Source organism: Zalophus californianus, chromosome 1 (genome assembly GCF_009762305.2).
Source record: "Zalophus californianus isolate mZalCal1 chromosome 1, mZalCal1.pri.v2, whole genome shotgun sequence".
NCBI classification, from domain to species: Eukaryota; Metazoa; Chordata; class Mammalia; order Carnivora; family Otariidae; genus Zalophus; species Zalophus californianus.
Genome location: NC_045595.1, coordinates 144,748,278 through 144,768,118, shown reverse-complemented (window position 1 = coordinate 144,768,118; position 19,841 = coordinate 144,748,278). Strand labels below are relative to the sequence as shown.

The 19,841-nt window shown below is 45.9% G+C and overlaps 1 protein-coding gene across 1 annotated transcript; it reads left to right on the top strand.

The window, feature by feature from the left end:
• Positions 1 to 255: 255 nt before the first annotated feature.
• APOD (apolipoprotein D) lies at positions 256 to 17,438 on the top strand. Its single transcript, XM_027582477.1, has 5 exons — positions 256 to 428; positions 4,125 to 4,264; positions 9,763 to 9,884; positions 13,521 to 13,609; positions 16,935 to 17,438. The coding sequence occupies exons 2-5, from the start codon at positions 4,145 to 4,147 to the stop codon at positions 17,168 to 17,170; spliced, it is 567 nt and encodes a 188-aa protein (XP_027438278.1). The 5' UTR covers positions 256 to 428; positions 4,125 to 4,144; the 3' UTR covers positions 17,171 to 17,438.
• Positions 17,439 to 19,841: the final 2,403 nt, after the last annotated feature.

The window sequence follows — 19,841 nt, the reverse complement described above, 5'->3', positions numbered from 1 at the left end:
TGCTGGAACTTAAAAGTGCATTTAAATTAGAAAACCCACAGAGCAAAAAAGATGTTTTGAATGAAATGCACTTTGTCTCTCTCTCTCTCTCTCTCTCTTTCTCTCTCTCTCTCTCTCTCTCTCTCTCTCTCTCTCTCTCTCTCTCGCATCCACACACACACAGTATCTCATTGTTTCTTTTGCAGGGAGCAGCTGTGAAGGAAATTGGGGGAGGGAAATGGACAAAACATCCCATCTCTGTGTTTGGTACAGAGCTAAGCTTTTAGGCCAGCCTTCCTGAACTGGAGGGGGTGTGGCATGCATTAAAAGTAAACATCAATGACCCTATGAAGCTTATAAAATAGCTTGGGAGAAGCCAGTCAACAAGAGAAGGCATCCTAAATTGGATGAGTTTGCATGTGGAAACTGCCTTCATCTTGACAAAAAAGGTACGTACTGTGGTTTTAATTTTCATTTATGATGAATGATGCTTGAACTAGAGGCAGTCTTGGCTTTTCACTGCCCCCTTTTCGGCTAAAAATAGTAACTAACAGGATGGAAGGTTTGTACCAGCTGCTTGGCAAATTTGGTCTCATTTTTCCTCAAGCACCCTTACAAGGTAGATACTATTCGTGCCATTTTCAGACGATGCAGCTGAGGTTCCGCTATCCCAAACAACAAGTCTAAGAGACGACTGCCAACAGATACCAGGCTGGGGTGCCAACCCCATGTTGACTCATCTCCAAGTCTTCTGCTTGCACAGGGCACCCTCTTCAATGCTATATAGACAATAAGAAGATCTTCCCTACACCAATGCTGGACTAGATGGGTTCTCAGGGAGTTGTCAGCCACCGGTGTGCTACAGTAAAATTAACTGAAAAGTGATCTAGAATTAATCCTGTGAATGGGAAATGCATTTAACAATATGGTACAAACCTATTTTCTTCAGAAGACATATTTTCTTGTTAGATTCAATAGCTAAATGGGTTTTTTAGACCCATTTACTTGTGGAAATGTATTTTGTTTTATCATGTGAAATCTAAAACTCTAGTCCTTAATGATCGGCAGCTCTTTGAAAGCAGGGACTATGTCCTCACTAATACTCAGGCATTAAGAGAACAGGCTCCTAGGAGACCTGGTGTGAGTAAGTTCTGGCTTCAGAGTTTCGCAGGAAGTAACCTGGGCTCATCAGCAGCATTGAGTGCAAAGAGAATGTCAGTGCAGGACCCTGACAGACAGGGTATGGTGGCGATACAGTGTGGGGCCCATTCAACATACTGAGAGGCCAGGGCTTCTCCATGGGGAAGGTCAGTGAGTGTGAGTATCAGTTCACAGGGTCAGTGCTGGCCCAGGGTGGGTGCACTGTAACTTTAGTGGAATTATTATGAAACAATTTAAGATTCAGTTAAAAGCATTTAAATTATATTTATTTTTAAAGTATGTAAACTCCCCTCATTAAGACAATCTTCCTGTTAGTATTAGAAGATGATGCAAACATACAGGTCACACACAGCCAAGTTCACAGGTACATGTTACTAATGTGACTTACCTCTGATGCGGGATGGGGCCGAGGCCCCAGAGGGAGGGCCTCAGGCCCATCGCCAAGAAGGTTCTTGGCCTTGCACAGGAAAGAATTCAAGCGCAAGCCATTGAGAGTAAGGAACCAAGATTTATTAAATCTAGAAGAAAGGAGCTACCTCACAAAGGAGTGGTCTCTCCTTCTAGTAGAGAAATAGGACACTCCTTTGCCTCTAATAAAGGATTTTAGACGTTTTGTTTTTGTCTTTTTGTTTTTTTTAGCTAACCATACAGGGAGGGGTTCACTCTTTAACTTTGAGTTTATCTTTTACATTGGGTGGTGTGTTTTTCCATTGTTTTAGGAACATGAAATTACCTGCAGGGAGCAATTTTAAGAATGTCAGACCTTTGTGGCTTTTACTGCCGGAGGGGTCTTGTGGTCTTCCGTGAGTCGGATCTTGTTAACTCTTTTTACGACCTGCCGACTCTTAGGTTAAAGGGTCAGCCTAAAGCCCAAATGGCTTTACTTTGCTCAACTTGGCTCCGAGTCCTCCCCCTCCTGCCTCCCCTTCAGAAGGTGCTCAAGAAGTGGGGAGTGAACTAGAGTGGGAGGGGCCTGGCAAAGAAACTATGGATGCCATCAACCCTCTCTCTCTACAAAAAGTTTTAACCATAGGAATAAAACTACTGCAAGAAAGAAGCATCTTTGGAAAAGATGCGAGCAAGGGTAAGAATTAGCTCTGAAATCCTCCTACAGAGCTAAAGCACATGTTTCAGCCCACAATAGAACACTTTTTTAATATTTGTCAAGAGTAAGACAGGGAACTGACTTTTGGTGTAATTCACTTGGTGAAATGAGGCTCATCAAGGTTACAGAGGTAGGTGTTTATGGAAAGCCACCAAAGGCGGCGTGCAGAAGGCAGCATGTCTCAGGGTCACTGCAGGATGGACAGTTGGCAATGGCCCCTGAGTCCCAGCTCTCTGCCCCTTCTGGCACTCAGCTTCCCATGTGTAGGGGGCTTGGAGGGTGGGTCAAGGACCTCTCAAGTCCTGCCAGTTTGGGGGACCCTGTAGAATGTGCGTAATGTGTGACCATCCTTTGAGGTTGGATCTTCTGGTCAAGGCACTGAGCTTGGAGCCTACTGAGGGCCAAGAGTAGAGCTTCATGGTTCTAAGAATTTCTTGGAGATGGACGCAAATTTGTGCAAGTTGAGGCAATTCCATCCTCTCCCAAAAGGTTAAAAGACAGGTGTTGTTTACGTGGTGGTAGGAGCTGATAGGAGATGGATTCTCAGAGAAGGTGGGGTCCTACAAACCGACTTGGCTTGCTCAAGGGAGACTCAGCCACCACCCCCCCACCACCATCCCCGGCTGGCAGCTTTACTCATTATGTAACTGTTCCTTTGAAAACGGAGCAATGAAAACTCCAGAAGAAAAGCTATTGATTATTAAAGGTTATTTGGAGGTTTAACCATAATAAAGTGGTTATAATTATTCCTGTTATGACACATCCTTTTAAATGCTCAGATCTGAGAACATTTTGCTTGCATTGATTCAGTCCTCTCCGTTGCAGGGAGAAAGGCAAAAAGCTGGAAATAGCTCCTGTGGAGCCACAGACAAGGAGTCACACGGAAGAGAACAGTCAGGGCAAGAAGCAGGGAAGGGCGCTTGGGCCGAAACGCCCGTTGCCAGCTGCTGGCCCACCTCTAGCTAAATGCACATCCGTGTCCCTGTCTGTTCAACTAAAAATAAATAAATAAATAAATGCACATCTATGGAAGATATCCCCAACAGAGGTCCAAAGAGAAATTCAGGAAATAACTATTTGTTTCTGCTTTTCATGCTAACAATAACTAGCATTTGTGAAGCATTTGCTCTGTGTCAGACACCACCCTAAATGCTCTCTCTATAGCATCTCATTTTATTCTCGCAAAACTTCATGAGGTTGGTATGATTGTTACTCCCACTTAATAGACCAGGAAGCTCAAGTGTGAACTGGACACAGTTATACTTAGTATGTGGCAAAGCCCGCATTCAAACCCATTCGGGGTGACCGTGGGGTTCCCAGCACATGGCTGCCTGTTCAGGTCTCAGGCTTACTCCTGAGTCGGTAAACAGCCCCCTAAGATGGGGTGTGGGGTGTGGATCAGGGAGGCATTTCTCTTACGACTCTCATCAGACACTAAATGTCATGCACGGTTTATGTTCATCTTTTTTCTCTTGCATGGTTCACTCAACAGCTTCCACCTCCCCCTTTGCCTACCCCCACCCCACATTGTTTCTCTCCTTCAACAAGTCTGGACTGTGCCTGACACTCCCAGGTTCTGGGAGTGTCCATCCTTGAAAAATGCATACTTGGGAGGGAGCAGTTGCAGAATACATCCTGGGCTCCAACACCAGGCAGAGTGCAGGCAGAGTGTGCTCTCCTGGAGGGACAGAAGGTCTGGAGAGGATCCCGGGAGTGGAAGGGCTCCCAGTGCCATTGACTCAGGTGACCCTGCAGGGTGACTGTCGCAAAAGGCTCAGGGGAAGGTCCCCAGAGAGGTCCCCAGAAATTTTCCCCTGGTGACTGCGTGTCCTCGGGAGGCCCAGAACGACTGGAGCTGCTTTGTTTCTCCGAACTCCAGGTTCCATCCTCAGCCCCAAGATGGTGAGGGAGCTGCTGCTTCCTGTGCTGGTCGGCCTCTTCAGCGCTGTGGACGGACAAGCCTTCCACCTTGGGAAATGCCCGAGCCCTCCAGTGCAGAAGGATTTTGATGTGAATAAGGTGCGGTAAAAGGCTAACCTCCTATTGGTTTGAATAACCATCCTCTGGGCTTCAGTGTGAGTATTCTGCTTTGAGTCCCACAGCAAGCCTTGGGGTAGGTACTTATCCAATTGGGGGATCCCCCAAAGCAGACGCTGAGCAGAGGGTTTGGGGAAGATGATCCCAGGAAGCACCGTGGGCATGTGGGGTGTCCTAACCGGGGGGCATGTGCTGTCCTAACAGAGAAGCAGGACAGCAGTAAAGGATGCATTCCTCGACAGTAACACTGTTAACAACAGGGTTCCGTCCTGCTGGGGGTCCTCTGAGGAAATGTGTAGAATGCTCCTCAGATTGTCGCACGGAGGGATGTGAGCGGGCTGTGGGTGTTCCCGTGGTGCTGGCAAGGCCTTCCGGCAGAGGGAGAGGTGTGGGCTCAAGGTGGGTAGCTGCCGGTGTGTGGAAATTGTCCAAGGTGGCCGAGGTGAACCCAGCTGGGCTGAGAGGACATGGGGCGGTTCATGGGCAGCCGCTGTTCCAGAGCTATTATCCGCATTCTACGGATGAAGAAGCTCAATGTCGGACAGCTCATCACTGACCCAGGTCACCCGGCTAATCAGTGCAGAGTGGGATTCAAGACCAGCCTTCGCCGCTGCGCAGGACACCCACGGGTTCCTCACGCAGGGCCTAGAAGAAGACAGAACTCCCCCAAGAGGCTTTTTTTTTGTTCCCTACGCTAAAAAGATACCAATATAACCAGATCCCCCATATGTGGTTTTTCTTTGTGGGATCAGGCCCAGCCTTACTGTGTATATGTGTACATATGTACACGCAGGGAACTGCCGAAGCAGCTACTGGGTAGCACGAAACGGCTTCCGTGGCTGCGACCTCATGCCTAGAATCTCCTCTTAAGACATTTTCTCCTTAGCAGAAAGTTTGGATCTTTTTTAAGGTTGTACTCATGATCCGTAACATTAAAATTGTTACCAGTCACTCCCTCCTCAGTGTGAATGAGTGTTGGGACCTCTCAGGGCATGGAGTAGGTAGAGGGGTGAGGGAAGAGAGCTCAGAGCCCTGCGGGCTGTGGGGAAGGAGCCCCATCAATAGAGAGTCACACAGGGGAGGTAGGCAGGAGACACACAGGACAGTTTACATTGACTCACTCCAAAACTATTACGGGCTGATCCCTTTATTGAGGTAACCCTGCGAAGCCACAGGAGACTTTCCAGAAAAAATCCAGGGAATTTGAATCATGTTTCAATTTGGGGGTAAAAAATCCCGAGACATCTTGAAAATTATAATTGATCTATATTTACAAAAGTCTTTTGAAGAATAAAGCGGGATGTTTAAAAAAAAGTTTTATTGAAATATAATTCATATGCCATATCATTCACCTGTTTAAAGTTCACTTTCGATGTTTTAATGTTTTTTTTTGTATAATCACAGAGTTATGAAACCATCACCACAATCAATTTTAGAGTATTTTCATCATCCCTACACATAAAACAGTCACTCTCCATTTCCCCCTCACCTCTCCCTGCCCCAGGCAACCTGTCTCTATGAATTTGCCTATTCTGGACATTTCATAGACGTGGAATCATACAGTGTGTGGTCTTTTGTGACTGACTTCTTTTACTTAACATTGTATTTTCAAGGCTTACCCATATTGTACTATGTATCTGTACTTCATTTCTTTTCATTGGCAAATAATATTCTACTGCATGGATAATGCCACATGTTATTTATCTGTTCATCATTTGGGTTGTTTACACTTTCAACTATCAGGAATAATGCTGCTATAAGCATTCATGTACACGGTTTTTGTGTGTTTATTTTTGTGGGAGTTTTTTTGTGGACATATATTTTCGGTTCTCCTGGGCATATACCTAGGAGGAGAATTGCTAGGTCATATGGTAACTCCACGTTAACTTTTTGAGAAACTGTCAGACTGTTTTCCAAAAGAACTGCATCACCATTTTACAGTCCCACTGGCAGTGTCTCACACCAGTTTCTCCATATCTTTGCCCACACTTGTTATTGCCATCTTTTTTGATTATAGTCCTTAAAATTTTAGCGGGCACGAAGTGGTATCTCATTGTGGGCTTGATTTGCATTTCTCTGATGGCTAATGACGTTGAGCATCTTTTCATGTGTTTATTGTCCATGTGTCTGTCTTCTTTGGAGAAATGTCTGAGTCCTTTGCCCATCTTTTACTTGGGTTATTTCTCTTTTAATTATTGAGCTGAGAGTTCTTTATATGTTTAGATACAAGTCTTTTATCAGATATAGGATGTGCAAATACTTCCCACATCCTGTGGATTGTCTTTTCACTTTATTGATGTGAAACTTCGATATTGGATATTCAGTTCTCCCAGAACTCTTTGTTGAAAAGACTGTTCTTTCCCCATCGAATAATCTTGGCATCTTTGTTGAAAATCAATTGGCCATATAAATGTAAGAGTGTTTTTGGACTCTCAATTCTATTCTATTCTATATGTCTATCCTCATGCCAGTGCTATACTGTATTGATTACTATAGCTTTGTAGTAAGTTTTGAAATTAGAATATTTGAGGCCTCCACCTTCGTTCTTCTGACTATTCTGAGTCCTTTGCATTTCCATATGACTTTTAGGATCTGTCAATTTCTGCAAAGAGGCCCAGTTGTTTGCATTTTTCTTTTATAAATACTGCAATGAATCTAGATCAGTCTGGAGAATATTGTCATCTTAACAATTTTAAGCCTTCTAATCCATGAACATAGGTTATCTTTCCATTTACTCTTAGGTCTTCTTTAATTTCTTTCAATAACGTTTTGTATTTTTCAGAGTATAAATTTTGCATTTCTTTGGTTAAATTTATTCATAAGTATTTTATTCTTTTGATGCAATCGTAAATGGAATTTTCATAATTTACAGTGTTCATTGTAAGTGTAGAAAGCTATTTGATTTCTGTATATTGATCTTGTATCGTTTAACCTAGCTGATTTCATTTATTAGTTCTAATAGTTTTTGTGTGTGTGGATTCCTTAGGATTTTCTATTACAAAATCATGTTATCTGCAAATAGAGATAGTTTTACTTCTTCTTTTCCAGGATTCTTTTTTCTTTCTTTTTCTTTTCTTTTCTTTTCTTTTCTTTCTTTCTTTCTTTCTTTCTTTCTTTCTTTTTTTTTTTGAGAGACAGAGAGAGAGAGAGAGCACACGTGTGTGCACCAGCAGGGAGGGGCAGAGGGAAAGGGAGAAGATCCCAAGCAGGCTCCACAATCAGCATGGAGCCTGACGCAGGGCTCAATCCCACAACCCCAAGATCAGGATCCGAGCCAAAATCAAGAGTCGGAAGCCCAACCAGCTGAGCCACCCCAGGCGCCGCCCCTCCAGGATTCTTTCTACACGTTGCATTCTCCTTATGTGGATAGAGAAGCAGACCCAAAACCATGAAAGGGCTTTCACAAAAGTATTATGAAATTATAAGGGAGCATGACATGAAAAGCAATCTTCCACCTCTGAGTTTCCTCTTTTCTGGAAAATCATGCTTCCTCAGTTTTAATTGTGGAGCACTAAAGTCACCTTAACAATAATAGAACTATTTTAAATGATCTGTATAAAATGGAGCTTTTTTTTTGAGGATGCCTAGGAAACCAAATGACCTTTAACCTTATTTTTGGGTGCTTTAAATGAATGTTAATTTCAGTGGTTTTAATTGAAAGATACGCTTTAATAATTGAGTGGAACATTTCTGTCATAAACGTGGGTATATAGTTGAGCAAACAGCCATGTGACTGGAGCAATACTGCCCCCTGTTGGCAGTACACTTTCAGTTCAGAGTCTGACTTTTTTGAAGGTGAGTGCATCTCTGATTTTCCTTTGTTGAGTAATACATTTTTAAATTTCTAAAATACTCTGAATTAATATTTTGACCAAGTAAATATATTCACATGGTTCAAAATTCTAAATGTATCAAAGAACATTCGATGAAAAGTTTTTCTCCTACCCCTGTTTCCTGCCTACCTCAGTTTCCTTCCCTAGTAGCAGCCAATAAAAACAGTTCCTTGTGTATCTTTTGGGAGATAATGTATACGTCCACAAATACATACATAACTGCAGGAGGCAGAACGATGTACACACCCTGATCCCTGGAACCTGTGGATATGCTACTTTCCACGGGAAGGGGGATTTTGCCGATGTGATGAAAGTTATAAACTTGGAGATGACAAGAGTGGCCCAGATTATCCAGTGGGCCCAGTCTAATCACTGAAGGCAGAGAACCTTCCCGAGCTGTGGTCAGAGAGGTGTGATGATGGAACAAGAGTCAGAGAGGTGCAATGTGAGAAGGATCTCTCCCGTTTTTGCTGGCTGTGAACATGGGGAAGGGGTTCACCAACCAAGGAATGTGGGTGGCCTCTAGAACTTGGACAAGGCAAAAAGACAGAGTTCTCTAGAACCTCTAGGAAGGAACACAGCCCTGCCAACACCTTGATTGTAACCAAGCTCACTTGATGTACGGAACTGTGATGAACAGAACTGTGAGACCATAAATTTACGTTGTAAGCTTGTGGTAATTTGTTATAGCAGCAATAGAAAATGAATATAATAACCTTTCCCCTCATTTTTCCATATACCCCATTTTTCACCCAGCTCTTTTTCCACTGAATGTATTTTGGGGATAATTGCATATGACTCCTTTAAGAGAGGGTGTATAACATTCCATTGTATGAATGTGCCATTATTTATGGACCCAGGTCCCCTACTAATGCTCACTTAAGCTCTAGTTTCCTGTCTAGTTCTTACAATATAGTACCACAACAAATAACCTCATATATGCACTACATGCATTTTCAGCTTTGCTAGATAATTACCAAATTACCCCCCGTGAAGTTTGTAAATTGGAGTAGTCTCCGTGCACGGCAATGCATGGAAGCATGAAAACACCTGTCTCCCCTCACCCTCACCCACTCCATTGCACACTTCCTTTAAGACTGACTCTGTGCACAAAGTTATGAACTGAGACCAAGCCCCCAGTGGAAGAATGATACCAGTCTTCTAACTCCTGATCACCTGCCAAAAGCCTTTGTGACCAGCTCCCTGTCCGGGGTTATATGAGGAGAACTCAACCAACTCTGGAGTCCCAGTCCCCCACAGTGAATATATATCTGACTTTGCACACAATTCAAAGTTGCCTCGTAGAATCACAAAATATTTGAGGTGGCACCTTACATCACCTGGACTGCTCCCTCTCTTTTACAGAGTCTAGAATTTCACATAGATTTTGGCTGGAGGGGCAACTGACAGCATATCTAAATAAAGAGCACTTTAGGAATAAGATGTGGCATTCGACCAATGTCTGCACATCCGATTCACTTACTTTCCTTTGAATCAATATCTTGCTCGGTTGCTGTTGTGAACAATGCAGCCCATTTTGCTTGGTTTCCCCAGGAAAGGGCTCTGCTCTAAAAGACAACAATAGGGAAGAGTTTGCAGGTCCCCAGAGAGCCACAGGTTTTTCTCTGCTTATTGTTATCTCTGCAGTATCTTGGACGATGGTACGAAATTGAGAAGATCCCAGTGAGCTTTGAGAAGGGAAGTTGCATCCAAGCCAACTACTCGCTAATGGAAAACGGAAACATCAAAGTGATAAACCAGGAGTTGAGGTGAGTGGCTGTGGTTTCAAAAGCAAACACAGCCCTGGAGCCAGCCCGCAGAGAGCTGTCCTGGGGTGACTGGGTGCCCTTGCAGTCTGGTTCGGGGGCATGCCGATGTGGCTGGGTCTGCACTCCTGTTCACAGCAGGTCCTGAGATGAAAGCTTTTGGCAGGCGGAATGGTGGGGTCTAGAAGCCACTCATTTATTTGCAGGACCATTGCTGAGCATCTTACTGTATTGTGTACTCCTTGTGAGTATCATGTTGTATGTGTACTCCCTGTGAAAGGCACTAAGGACGCAACAGGAATCCAAACTGCAGGGTTCCTGCTCTCAATGTGAAGTAGATACTCTCATAGCAAAGGGCAGGGGGGACCTTCTCATCTGATCTCCAAACCAAGAGAGAAGCCCTTGTACATTATCTACTGACAGAGGACATCCAGCTCTGCTTGAATCCTTCTAGGAACTGGTGGTTGCTCATCGCCTTCCATGACAATTTATTCCATCTCCAGGCAGCTTTGACTATTACAGACATAGTCCCACTCTGGCTTATGTGAACAGGATAGGCTGTAGAAGTCTACTTTTTTATGACTGACAGCTTCTGATGGATTTCTTTTTTTTTTTTTTTTAAGATTTTATTTATTTATTTGACAGAGAGAGACACAGCAAGAGAAGGAACATAAGCAGGGGGAGTGGGAGAGGGAGAAGCAGGCTCCCCGCGGAGCGGGGAGCCCAATGCAGGGCTCGATCCCAGGACCCTGGGATCATGACCTGAGCCGAAGGCAGACACTTAACGACTGAGCCACCCAGGCGCCCCCTAATGGATTTCTATTTGATACAAAAATTCATACTTTAGAAAGCACACATAAGCTTTTAAAAAGCCCCAGAAAGTGCTCCTAGCCACCTTCCATCAACAAAGATAAGAGCAACAATAAATGGTAGTAACAAATATCAAGCATTTCCTATGTGCGAGGCACTATTCTGTATGTGTATGTGCGCACGTGTGACCCTCTATGTATGTCTGTGTAAACGAGTATACAGGCTCACTCAATCCCCATAGCGACTCTGAGGTAGGTACTGTGATTAACCCCACTTTTCTAGATGAGAAAAATTGAGGTACAGAGAGGTAATGTGCCCAGGGGCCACACAGCTTATAAGCAGCAACGCTGAGATTCAAACCCGGGGAGAAGTGAAATGGGGGAGAGGACAGAGGACACATGAAAGGAAGGCGGGGGGTGAGGGGCTGTCCTTCCTGTGCCCTACAGGATCTGACAGCTGTGTTCAACTCCCAAGAAAACAACCACAACCCAGCCTGGAATTTACTCAGGCTCAGAGACGCTTTGTGTGGCCATTCTCTTGCCCACTGAGCTTCCTGTGAGCCAAGACACGGTGGGGTGACTCCCTGGCCCTGCGTGCATCATAGAAACAAAGTAAAAATCTTAAGAGCCTGTGAAGAGAGAAACAGCTCATTTTAGAGCCCAGGAAGGGTTACAGGGACTGGGATGCAGGCACCCATCTGAAGTTGCGATGACCGCATTTCAAATATTTTGTCCCACTCTGTGGCCAAGAGTCAGACAATGACATGGATCCCAAAACCCACGAGAGTCTTTGGGATGGGATGTGCTGTGCAGCTGGCCAGGAGTCGTCTTGAACCGTGTCCTGAGTATTAGGTTGCTCCGCATGTAGGGTCACGTGTGTTTGAAATACAAGGGCACACGGAGAAAGGTTTGCTAGTTCAGGGGAGGGGTGTGTTTTTCCTTTCAGGGTACTGCAGGATGCGCAGAGGCACAGCGCGGCGTCTGAGCAGACTACTCTCAGCCAGGGTCGGGGGATTTGAGAGCCAGAGCAGTTGGCACCGGGCTGGGAGCTGAAGGGCTCGGGCTGGGAGTTAGCCTGCCTGGTTTCAAATGCTGGTTCTGTCAAATACTAACGATGTGATCTTCAGTGAGTTATGATCATTCTCTAAGCCTCTGTTTCCTCTCTGTAAAATGGAAATAATCATAGAATCTCCCTCCATAGGGTTTTGTGAGCGTTGGATGAGGTAACACGTGTAAATCACGTAGTGTTTGGTGTGCAGTAATCACTTAATAAATACAGCCTATTCCGTTAATCTGGGGCTACTCTTGAAAATACAAGGTTTTTTTTCCATGAACAAACTGTGAGTTTATGCTCAGAGACTGGTGTTTTGAAAACTGTTCTGGACAAAACATAAATGATGAAGGAAGGGTGGAAAGTCTGTTGAGAAGAGGCTGGTTTGTTGCTAAGCAACCGTATGCAAATGAAAAGGGACCATCTTCCTGTCTTCCCTGCTTTCTGTCTTCCCAGCTGAGTTCCAGGTGACAAGGAAGGGTCTGGTCTCCAGCCCTACCTGATGACAAACAGACTCTGCATCCAGCAGCATCAGAGGACATTTGCCATCCGTCCTTACCTGTTGCTTATTGTCTGGTTTCTGGGACATCGATCGCCAGTAACCATAGCCTACCGACTTTCTAAGACACGCTATTGCTCTAGTTTTAGTTTGCCCCTTGAGGAGTGGTGAACTGGCCGGTCCTCCGTCAGCTTCCTCGGAAGAGCACTGTGATGTGTGATGCACCCTCCTTCGGTGCATCCCTAGGCCTTTTCCCTGTCCCTGAGGTCCCTGGGGTCGTAGCACGTCACCCGGAAATGGAGCCAGCTCCCTTGAAAAGAGTGAAAGTACTTCATCCAATCTAAGATCATCACTTTTTTTAAAAAAAAGATTTTATTTATTTATTAGAGAGAATGAGAGAGAGAGAGAGAGCGCGCGCATGAGAGGAGGGAGGGTCAGAGGGAGAAGCAGACTCCCCGCTGAGCAGGGAGCCCGCTGCGGGACTCGATCCCGGGACTCCGGGATCATGACCTGAGCCGAGCCGAAGGCAGTCGCTTAACCAACTGAGCCACCCAGGCGTCGTAAGATCATCACTTTTAAGACACACCGCCATTTTATAAACCGCTAAGAAAGAAACGACCAATTGTACGTGTAAGGTGGCATCCGGTGTAAGATGTGCGTTTCTTCACATTTAACGAAGTCTCTGAGAATCACCAATGTTTCCTCGCTGCTGATTTACCTGACCTGTGTCAAAACCTCCCGCACTCAGTCAGAAGCTTTGCAGGACTGGCTAGGGGTCTCAGAGCTCAGGCGTATGAACGCCTTTATGGGACTGCTGTCCCTGACTCCCCAAGAGCAAGGAAAGCTTGCAGATCTCCAGACTTCTAGCAATCACGGCAGTCCTTCTTGTTTTTTTCCTTTGGTTCAGTCTCATTTTAAAGAAGTGAATCTTCTTAGTGTATTGGGTTGTTTTGTTTGTCTGTTTTTCTCTTCTCTTTTACTCCCACCCCTCTGGAGACTGAGAGCAGGAAATGGCCTTGCAGGACTCAAAAAACAGCCCTAAAGGGCAAGGGCCTGACATATTATCCGGTCCTGGAGCATTTCAGTTGTTGCTTCTTACCACTCCAAGGCTGTCTTCCTCCGCTTGGTCTGAGACAGTGACAAAGGAAAGGGGACAGAGCCTTCCTAACCATCAATCACAGTCTTGGCGTCCTGGTCCTTTAGTGTTACACATCTTGCCTTTCATTGATTTTTGGCTTCCAGTGAGTTAAGGCGTTTTGTTTTGTTTTAACTCATTACAGATCTGATGGAACCGTGAACCAAATTGAAGGTGAAGCCACCCAGGGCAACCTTACGGAGCCTGCCAAGCTGGGAGTTAAGTTCTTCTGGTGTAAGTATTCACTTCCCTCAGGAGGTTTCAGGGATAGGAGGTATGCAAACTGAAAGCTAGAGCCTTTTCTACCTAGAATGGTAAGTCAGAGCCCTGGGTAGGAACAGTCCTGTCACATCTGGGTGTCACCCGTAGTGACTTAATACATAATTATTTGTTGAGCACCTGCTACTTGCCACGCTTGGGGCTAGGCACCGAAGATGCAATGATGAGCCAGACAGCGCTGGCCCTTGTCCCGAGGGGCTTACACCCCAGTGTGGATACTGACAAGTACCCAGGCAATTCACTATAAAACTACCATGTTTCAATAGAGGAAGCACAGATAACAGCACAAGGGCATGAGCAGTAGGAGACCCAATCCTGTCATGTTTCCCAGAGGGGATGGAGGCCCGAAAAATTAGTACTTAATAGTAGTTACAACTAGTAGTGGTAATATTAGCAGAACAATCGATATGTGCAAAAGCTTGGAAGCAAGAGATGATAAGAGTGAAGGTAACTTTGAGCCCTGGCTCTGTCTGCCACTTTCTCGCCACACTGTGGGGTTCCCTGAGGGATATTTGATCACGGGCATTTGCCCTCTGAGCTCTGGGCTAACTGAGGAATGGACCCAGGCAACAGAGAGAGCACCAAATACTCGTTTTACTCTTGATACCGACACACGGGAGAAGCCAGCTCAGAAATGTGAGACTTCCTAATGCCCAGATTGCTCGAGGGTCCCTCTCCCCACGCAGGAGGCGGACGCTGAAGTCACAGCTGCAAGAGGAACCCCTCCTCCCACCCCCCATCAAACCCCTGCAGTGGGGCAGAGAGGAAGCTCCTAGTTTATACACCAAGATAGGAAGGCTGGGAGATGAAAAGAGTTCTGCCCGCACATAGGACCACGGGCAGTTAACGTCACCTCTGTGCCCGGTAGCGTAAAGGTAAATGAGATGGCACATGCTCTGTAAGCTGCAAGGGGCTTCGTACATGTCAGTTTCTCTTGCTTATTTTCACAAATAAGATAGTCAAAGTGCAGAAAAGCTAGGTGATGGAGGCAAGGTCACTGGACTAATTAGAGGCCGACTAGGAACCAAAACCTAGGACTCCCAACTCCAGGGTGAGGGAAGGGGATGGGAGGCAAGGCCAAATATCATGTGCACGACCTTCCGAAGGAAGCCCAGAACAGGAGCTCAAAGAGGCAGGAGCTCAAAGAGGCAGGAGCTGCCGGCAGGGCAAGCAGAGGAGGAAGAGATTTACTCTGGTGGAGGGGTCAGATGTTTGCACTGGGTCTTCCAGGGTGTGGGGGACATTATGGAAAAGGCTGTCCCACATGCAGGAATGGCAGGAGGAAAGGCCTGCAGGGAGAAGCCCAGAGGATGGGCAGGTATGTGGAGCACAAGACAAGACTGGGCAGAGCCTCAAAAGCCATGTTCATGGGTTGGAGTGTCTTCCATAAGCAGTAGGAGGTTGTCAGAGTTTCCTAACAAAGAGACAGGGCATTTTCTTTGCTGAGAGGAAATGTCTGGGTAAATGTGTCTTGAGAGCTAGACCCTGTGGGAGGAAGACTGGCTGTGTGCAGGTAGGGCAGGATGCCGTTGCGAGAAGAGGTTGGAAGACATACTGCCCCCCGACTACTCAGGGCTGCACAGTTCTCGGTCCAGCCGGGAACACACAAAGCAGTGGAAATTCACAGATAGCAGATATCTGATGAATACAAGCTCTCATGGGCGAGCCCGGCAGGCCAGCACCAACAGGGCTAGAAAGGTAAGTCAGAAACAGCACTCGGTGTGGGCCCCATAGCTTTGTACCGGCTTCTTTCCACCAGGAGTCCTTCTGTTTTCATATTTATAAACAGGCAGAAAGAGAGAGGAGGGACCTTGTTGGGTGGTCATCTGGACTAGCCCTCTTGTGTTATCTTAATGACCAGCTGGGTCCTTGATGCCCAGCCAAGCTCTAACCTCTCACACACAGCCTCCTTTGGGCAGCTTCTCGTGGTCATTCACAAGTGTTGAGATCCGGTTTGACTTGGCAAACAGAGGGATTATTTTTGAGTGGAGGAGGTGGGATGCTTGAAACCCAGGAAAGCAAATCACACATGACGGCATACGTGTCCAAATCTTTTGTTCTTATGGGCTCAGCACACAGCTTTCTGCCATGTGGGTTCATTTTCCACTTAACTTTAACAAGGTGGGCTATGACTTTTCCTTGCCTTGGACCATGGCTGTGGAGGTAAGTCCCTAGAGGAAATTTCTGGATTCAGATGGAGAAGGTAAATCCCTCCCTCTCTTTTCGTAAGGACCCTTTAATGCTGAACTTTTGATACGATGCAGATGTCAATCAATGAATCTTTATATGCCCCTTATGAGGAAGAGTTTATAACCTGTTACCACGTGATTTACCGTATTCTTAAGAACAGAGGAACTTTTGAAGGTCACACAGAAAAACAAACAAATCAACATTAGTCCTTAATTCCTTCCCCAGGCAGGTTCTAGAGGAAGCTGGGAAGTACAGACTTGGAAAGCCTGGGGCCCCTGACCTCACATCACATCCTCTTTTTTCTTAAGATTTTATTTATTTATTTGTCAGAGAGAGAGAGCACAAGCCAGGGGGAGCTGCAGGCAGAGGGAGAAACAGATTCCCCGCTGAGCGGGGAGCCCAATGCGGGACTCGATCCCAGGACCCTGGGATCATGACCTGAGCTGAAGGCAGACGCTTAACTGACTGAGCCACCCAGGCGCTGCTGACCTCACATTCTTGACTCCACTTATCTAAGTGGTACCTCCATTTGTACTCGTGCTAAGAGCAGCCTGTTAGCCTAGGGGGTCGGCAAAACCCCCCATTACCATCACCTTCTGCAGACCGACCTGCTCCCAGGGAGGGAGGATCCAGAATGATGGCTCTGAGCTCTGGCTGCACATTGGAATCATGAGGGAGCCTTCAAGAGTCCCAACCACCTCCACATCAGAATCTGGGCAAGCCTGGAGGAGGGAAGTGGCCTAGGATTTTTCAGAGCTCCCATAAGATTCCCACATGAAGCCAGAGTTGCGCCTGGGTGGCTCAGTTGGTTAAGCTACTATCTTCAGCTCCGGTCATGATCCTGGAGTCCCGGGATCGAGTCCCGCATCGGGCTCCCTGCTCGGCGAGGAGCCTGCTTCTCCCTCTAACCCTCCCCCCTCTCATGTACTCTTTCTCTCTCTCTCATTCTCTACTCTCTCAAAATAAATAAATAAATCTTTAAAAAAAAAAAGTACTCATGAGAAGAACTAGGACCCTGGTTTCCAGGGTCCTGGACATGAGGGTTCTCTTGCCCTGGCCCTTCTTAACTCCGCCCTCCTCTGGTTCTCAGTGATGCCCTCAGCTCCATACTGGGTCCTGGCCACCGACTACGAGAACTACGCCCTCGTGTACTCCTGCACCACAATCGTCTGGCTTTTTCACATGGATCATGTTTGGATCTTGGGGAGAAACCCTTACCTCCCTCCAGAAACGGTGACCTATCTAAAAGATATCCTGACCTCTAATGATATTGACATTGAAAAAATGACTATCACAGATCAGGTGAATTGCCCCGAGTCACTGTGAGAGGCTCTAAAGGGAACCTGCCCTCACTCCGTGTTACTTCTTTTGCTTTGCTTCCCCCTCCTCACTCCATCCATCCCCCTCCCCCGTAAAGACAAACCAACCACAGCAAATGGATGCAAACACCAGTAGAGAAATTTGACAGCAGAAGCCCGTGGAAAGAAAGTCAAGGAAAGTTGGCCCAAACACTTAGCCATGCACCAGTCTGTGACCTTGCCAGTCTAATAATAAACTTGTTGCTGACCTGCTGTGCTCACAGTAGATTTCTGAATTGATTTTTGTGGGGTCTTAATTACAAGCTTATGTCTGGAGATCCTTGAACAGTTCTGTTAAAAGAAACAAAGCAGTGCACAGTTTAAAGGTAACAATCCTGTTTCTGGAAGGGGAAAGCTGGTAGCAAAGGCCTGTGGAGGGTGGCCTGAATCCAGGGGTCTCCATCCTGCAGTGGGCACTCCTTTAGGGGGAATCATTTGCATTTTTTGAGTCTCTGAGAGGCAGTTTCTTTGAAGTATTTACTTTCTCATCAGGAGGTCCTCAGAGTCAAGCTAACATAGGGGAGCATCTTGGGGTCTGTGCAGGGGAGAATCGATAAGGGAGAAGATGATGGGGATTTTTTTTTTAAGAAAATAATTTTGGGGGGTCTTGCGTTCAACTGATATTTACTGAGGCCCAACTGCTTTCCAGGCACTGAACCCTTGTCATCCCACAGAAGCTCCCAGACCAGCCAGGGAGACTAACAAGTATAGATGCAAATACTGTCCAAGCTGAGGAATGCAGAGGTAGCAGCACATGGAGGGAACTGTGGGGAGCTCCAGGAAAGTCTCAATCCCTGCAGGACAGAGGCACCCACAGTGTTGCACAGTCATGCCTCTGGGTGTCCCAACTTCAGAGAATCGGGAATCACCTTGACTTTTGGGTTTTTTTGGTTTTGGTTTTTTTTTTTTTTTACATCATGACTTTTAAAATCAGAAAGACCTCAGAATGCTCCCCCTGCAATTTCACTCAGTTCACATAGCATTTGTAATCTACTAATGCTTTGGGAAATGAAGACAAAATAAGCCATCTTATTAGAATTTTGTTTTTTCAGAATGAACATAAGGTATAAATTTCCTTGAGCACTGGAGACTTTTTAATGCTTTATATTAAAGGTTACAAAAATCCCCAGCACCTCAAGAGATACAATTTCCATTTTACTAAATAAATACGACCTCATATTGGAACTTCCGGTTCGACATTCCTGAAGTCTGAAAACAACCAGGCAAAAAGGCAGGAAGGGGAGGTGGGTACTGGAGGAGAAGACCCTCTCCCCAGCTCTGCCTGCCAGTGTGCCCTGTGCTTTATCATGCCACCCACCCGACCAGAGGGCACTTGGTTCCTCTTCTCAAATACTGTTATCCCCAAGAGTGTTACCGACCTGTCTCTTATTTCATAGTACAAAATAAGTTGTGACTGCCTTTCTCTTAACAGCTGTCTGGTAACATCAAAGACCTTGAAGGTAACTACGGTTAGTACCTTTTACAGTGTCTTGCCCGATACATAGCCTCAAATTGCGTATGAGAATGAGTTACTGACTGGATGTGTAGATGGATGGACTGGAGTTTCCCCATAAAGGAAAAGGGAACTCTGAAGCAGATATCAGGGGTGACTAAACCAGAGGAAAACTTTTGGGAATCCAGAGGGAAGCATGTGGGCACCAAGTAGCAAGAGGAAACATGGGGAAAAGAACAAAAAACCCAGAAGGGAGAGGAAAAGGAAGGGAAGTGGGAAAAACAGCAAAATAGAGACAGTAGTAGAGAATAAATCCCCATGTATCTATGGTTGGCTCTAACGGTCATCAACATCTCACCAGTCTGGTTTCGGCTCTCCCCCACTGCCCCCCGCATTTTTGCTAGAGGGTTTGAAGCAAATCCCAGATATCACATCTTCTTATTTTGCCCATAACTGCCTATGTACAAATCTCTAACAAATACAGGTACTTTTTAAACAAAGAAAATGTAAGATTATGTGTTATATCCTGAAGGTGCTCAGAGAATGCAATTTCAATGTGATTCAAAGATTATTTTATATAATCCAGATTAAAGGGAAGAAACATGCATAAAAATGTTCATCACAGTTTTACTTGTAGCAGCCCCCAAACCAAAAGGAGCTAAATTGAAGCTAACACTAACAGCCGAGGAATGGGATCCTAAATGGTGGGACCTGACGTAGTGTGCATTCATCGAAGTTCCTAGTTAAGAAGACAATGCAGGCACAAGAGAGCTGGTGCCTGCCCACCCACATGCATTGCTTGGGATGGGGGGGGTGGGGTCCCTGAACATGGCCTTGCTGCCTGCAGAGCTAGTGTCTGGAGCCACACGCACTGGACTAAGCTGTTGGTCTACCTGAGCTACTGACAGCCAATCCACAGGCTGAGCAGAAACCTCTGACTCTTGTGGCCTAACTGGATGGAAAAGAGAGATGAGGTCAATCAAATCAGGACTTGACTTTAAGAGATCTGAAGAGAGGATGATTGAAAACTCTGGAACCATAAGGTCATGTTGTTTGGGGAGCCCATTGTTGGTGATGCACCACTGAAGTTACCAGTGTGTGGAACAGAAATGCAGAGATGAGCAGGCCCACCCAAGGCCCCTAAGAGCAGCTCCGGTAGCTGATGGCTTGCTGTGTCCTGGCTCCA

What these genes read in the sequence shown, in the direction of transcription:
- APOD (XM_027582477.1), top strand. Translation starts at nt 4,145, where the DNA reads ATGGTGAGGGAGCTGCTGCTTCCTGTGCTGGTCGGCCTCTTCAGCGCT. An exon ending in GTGATAAACCAGGAGTTGAG is followed by an intron (nt 9,885 to 13,520) that starts GTGAGTGGCTGT and finishes AACTCATTACAG; the next exon opens with ATCTGATGGAACCGTGAACC. An exon ending in GGGAGTTAAGTTCTTCTGGT is followed by an intron (nt 13,610 to 16,934) that starts GTAAGTATTCAC and finishes TCTGGTTCTCAG; the next exon opens with TGATGCCCTCAGCTCCATAC.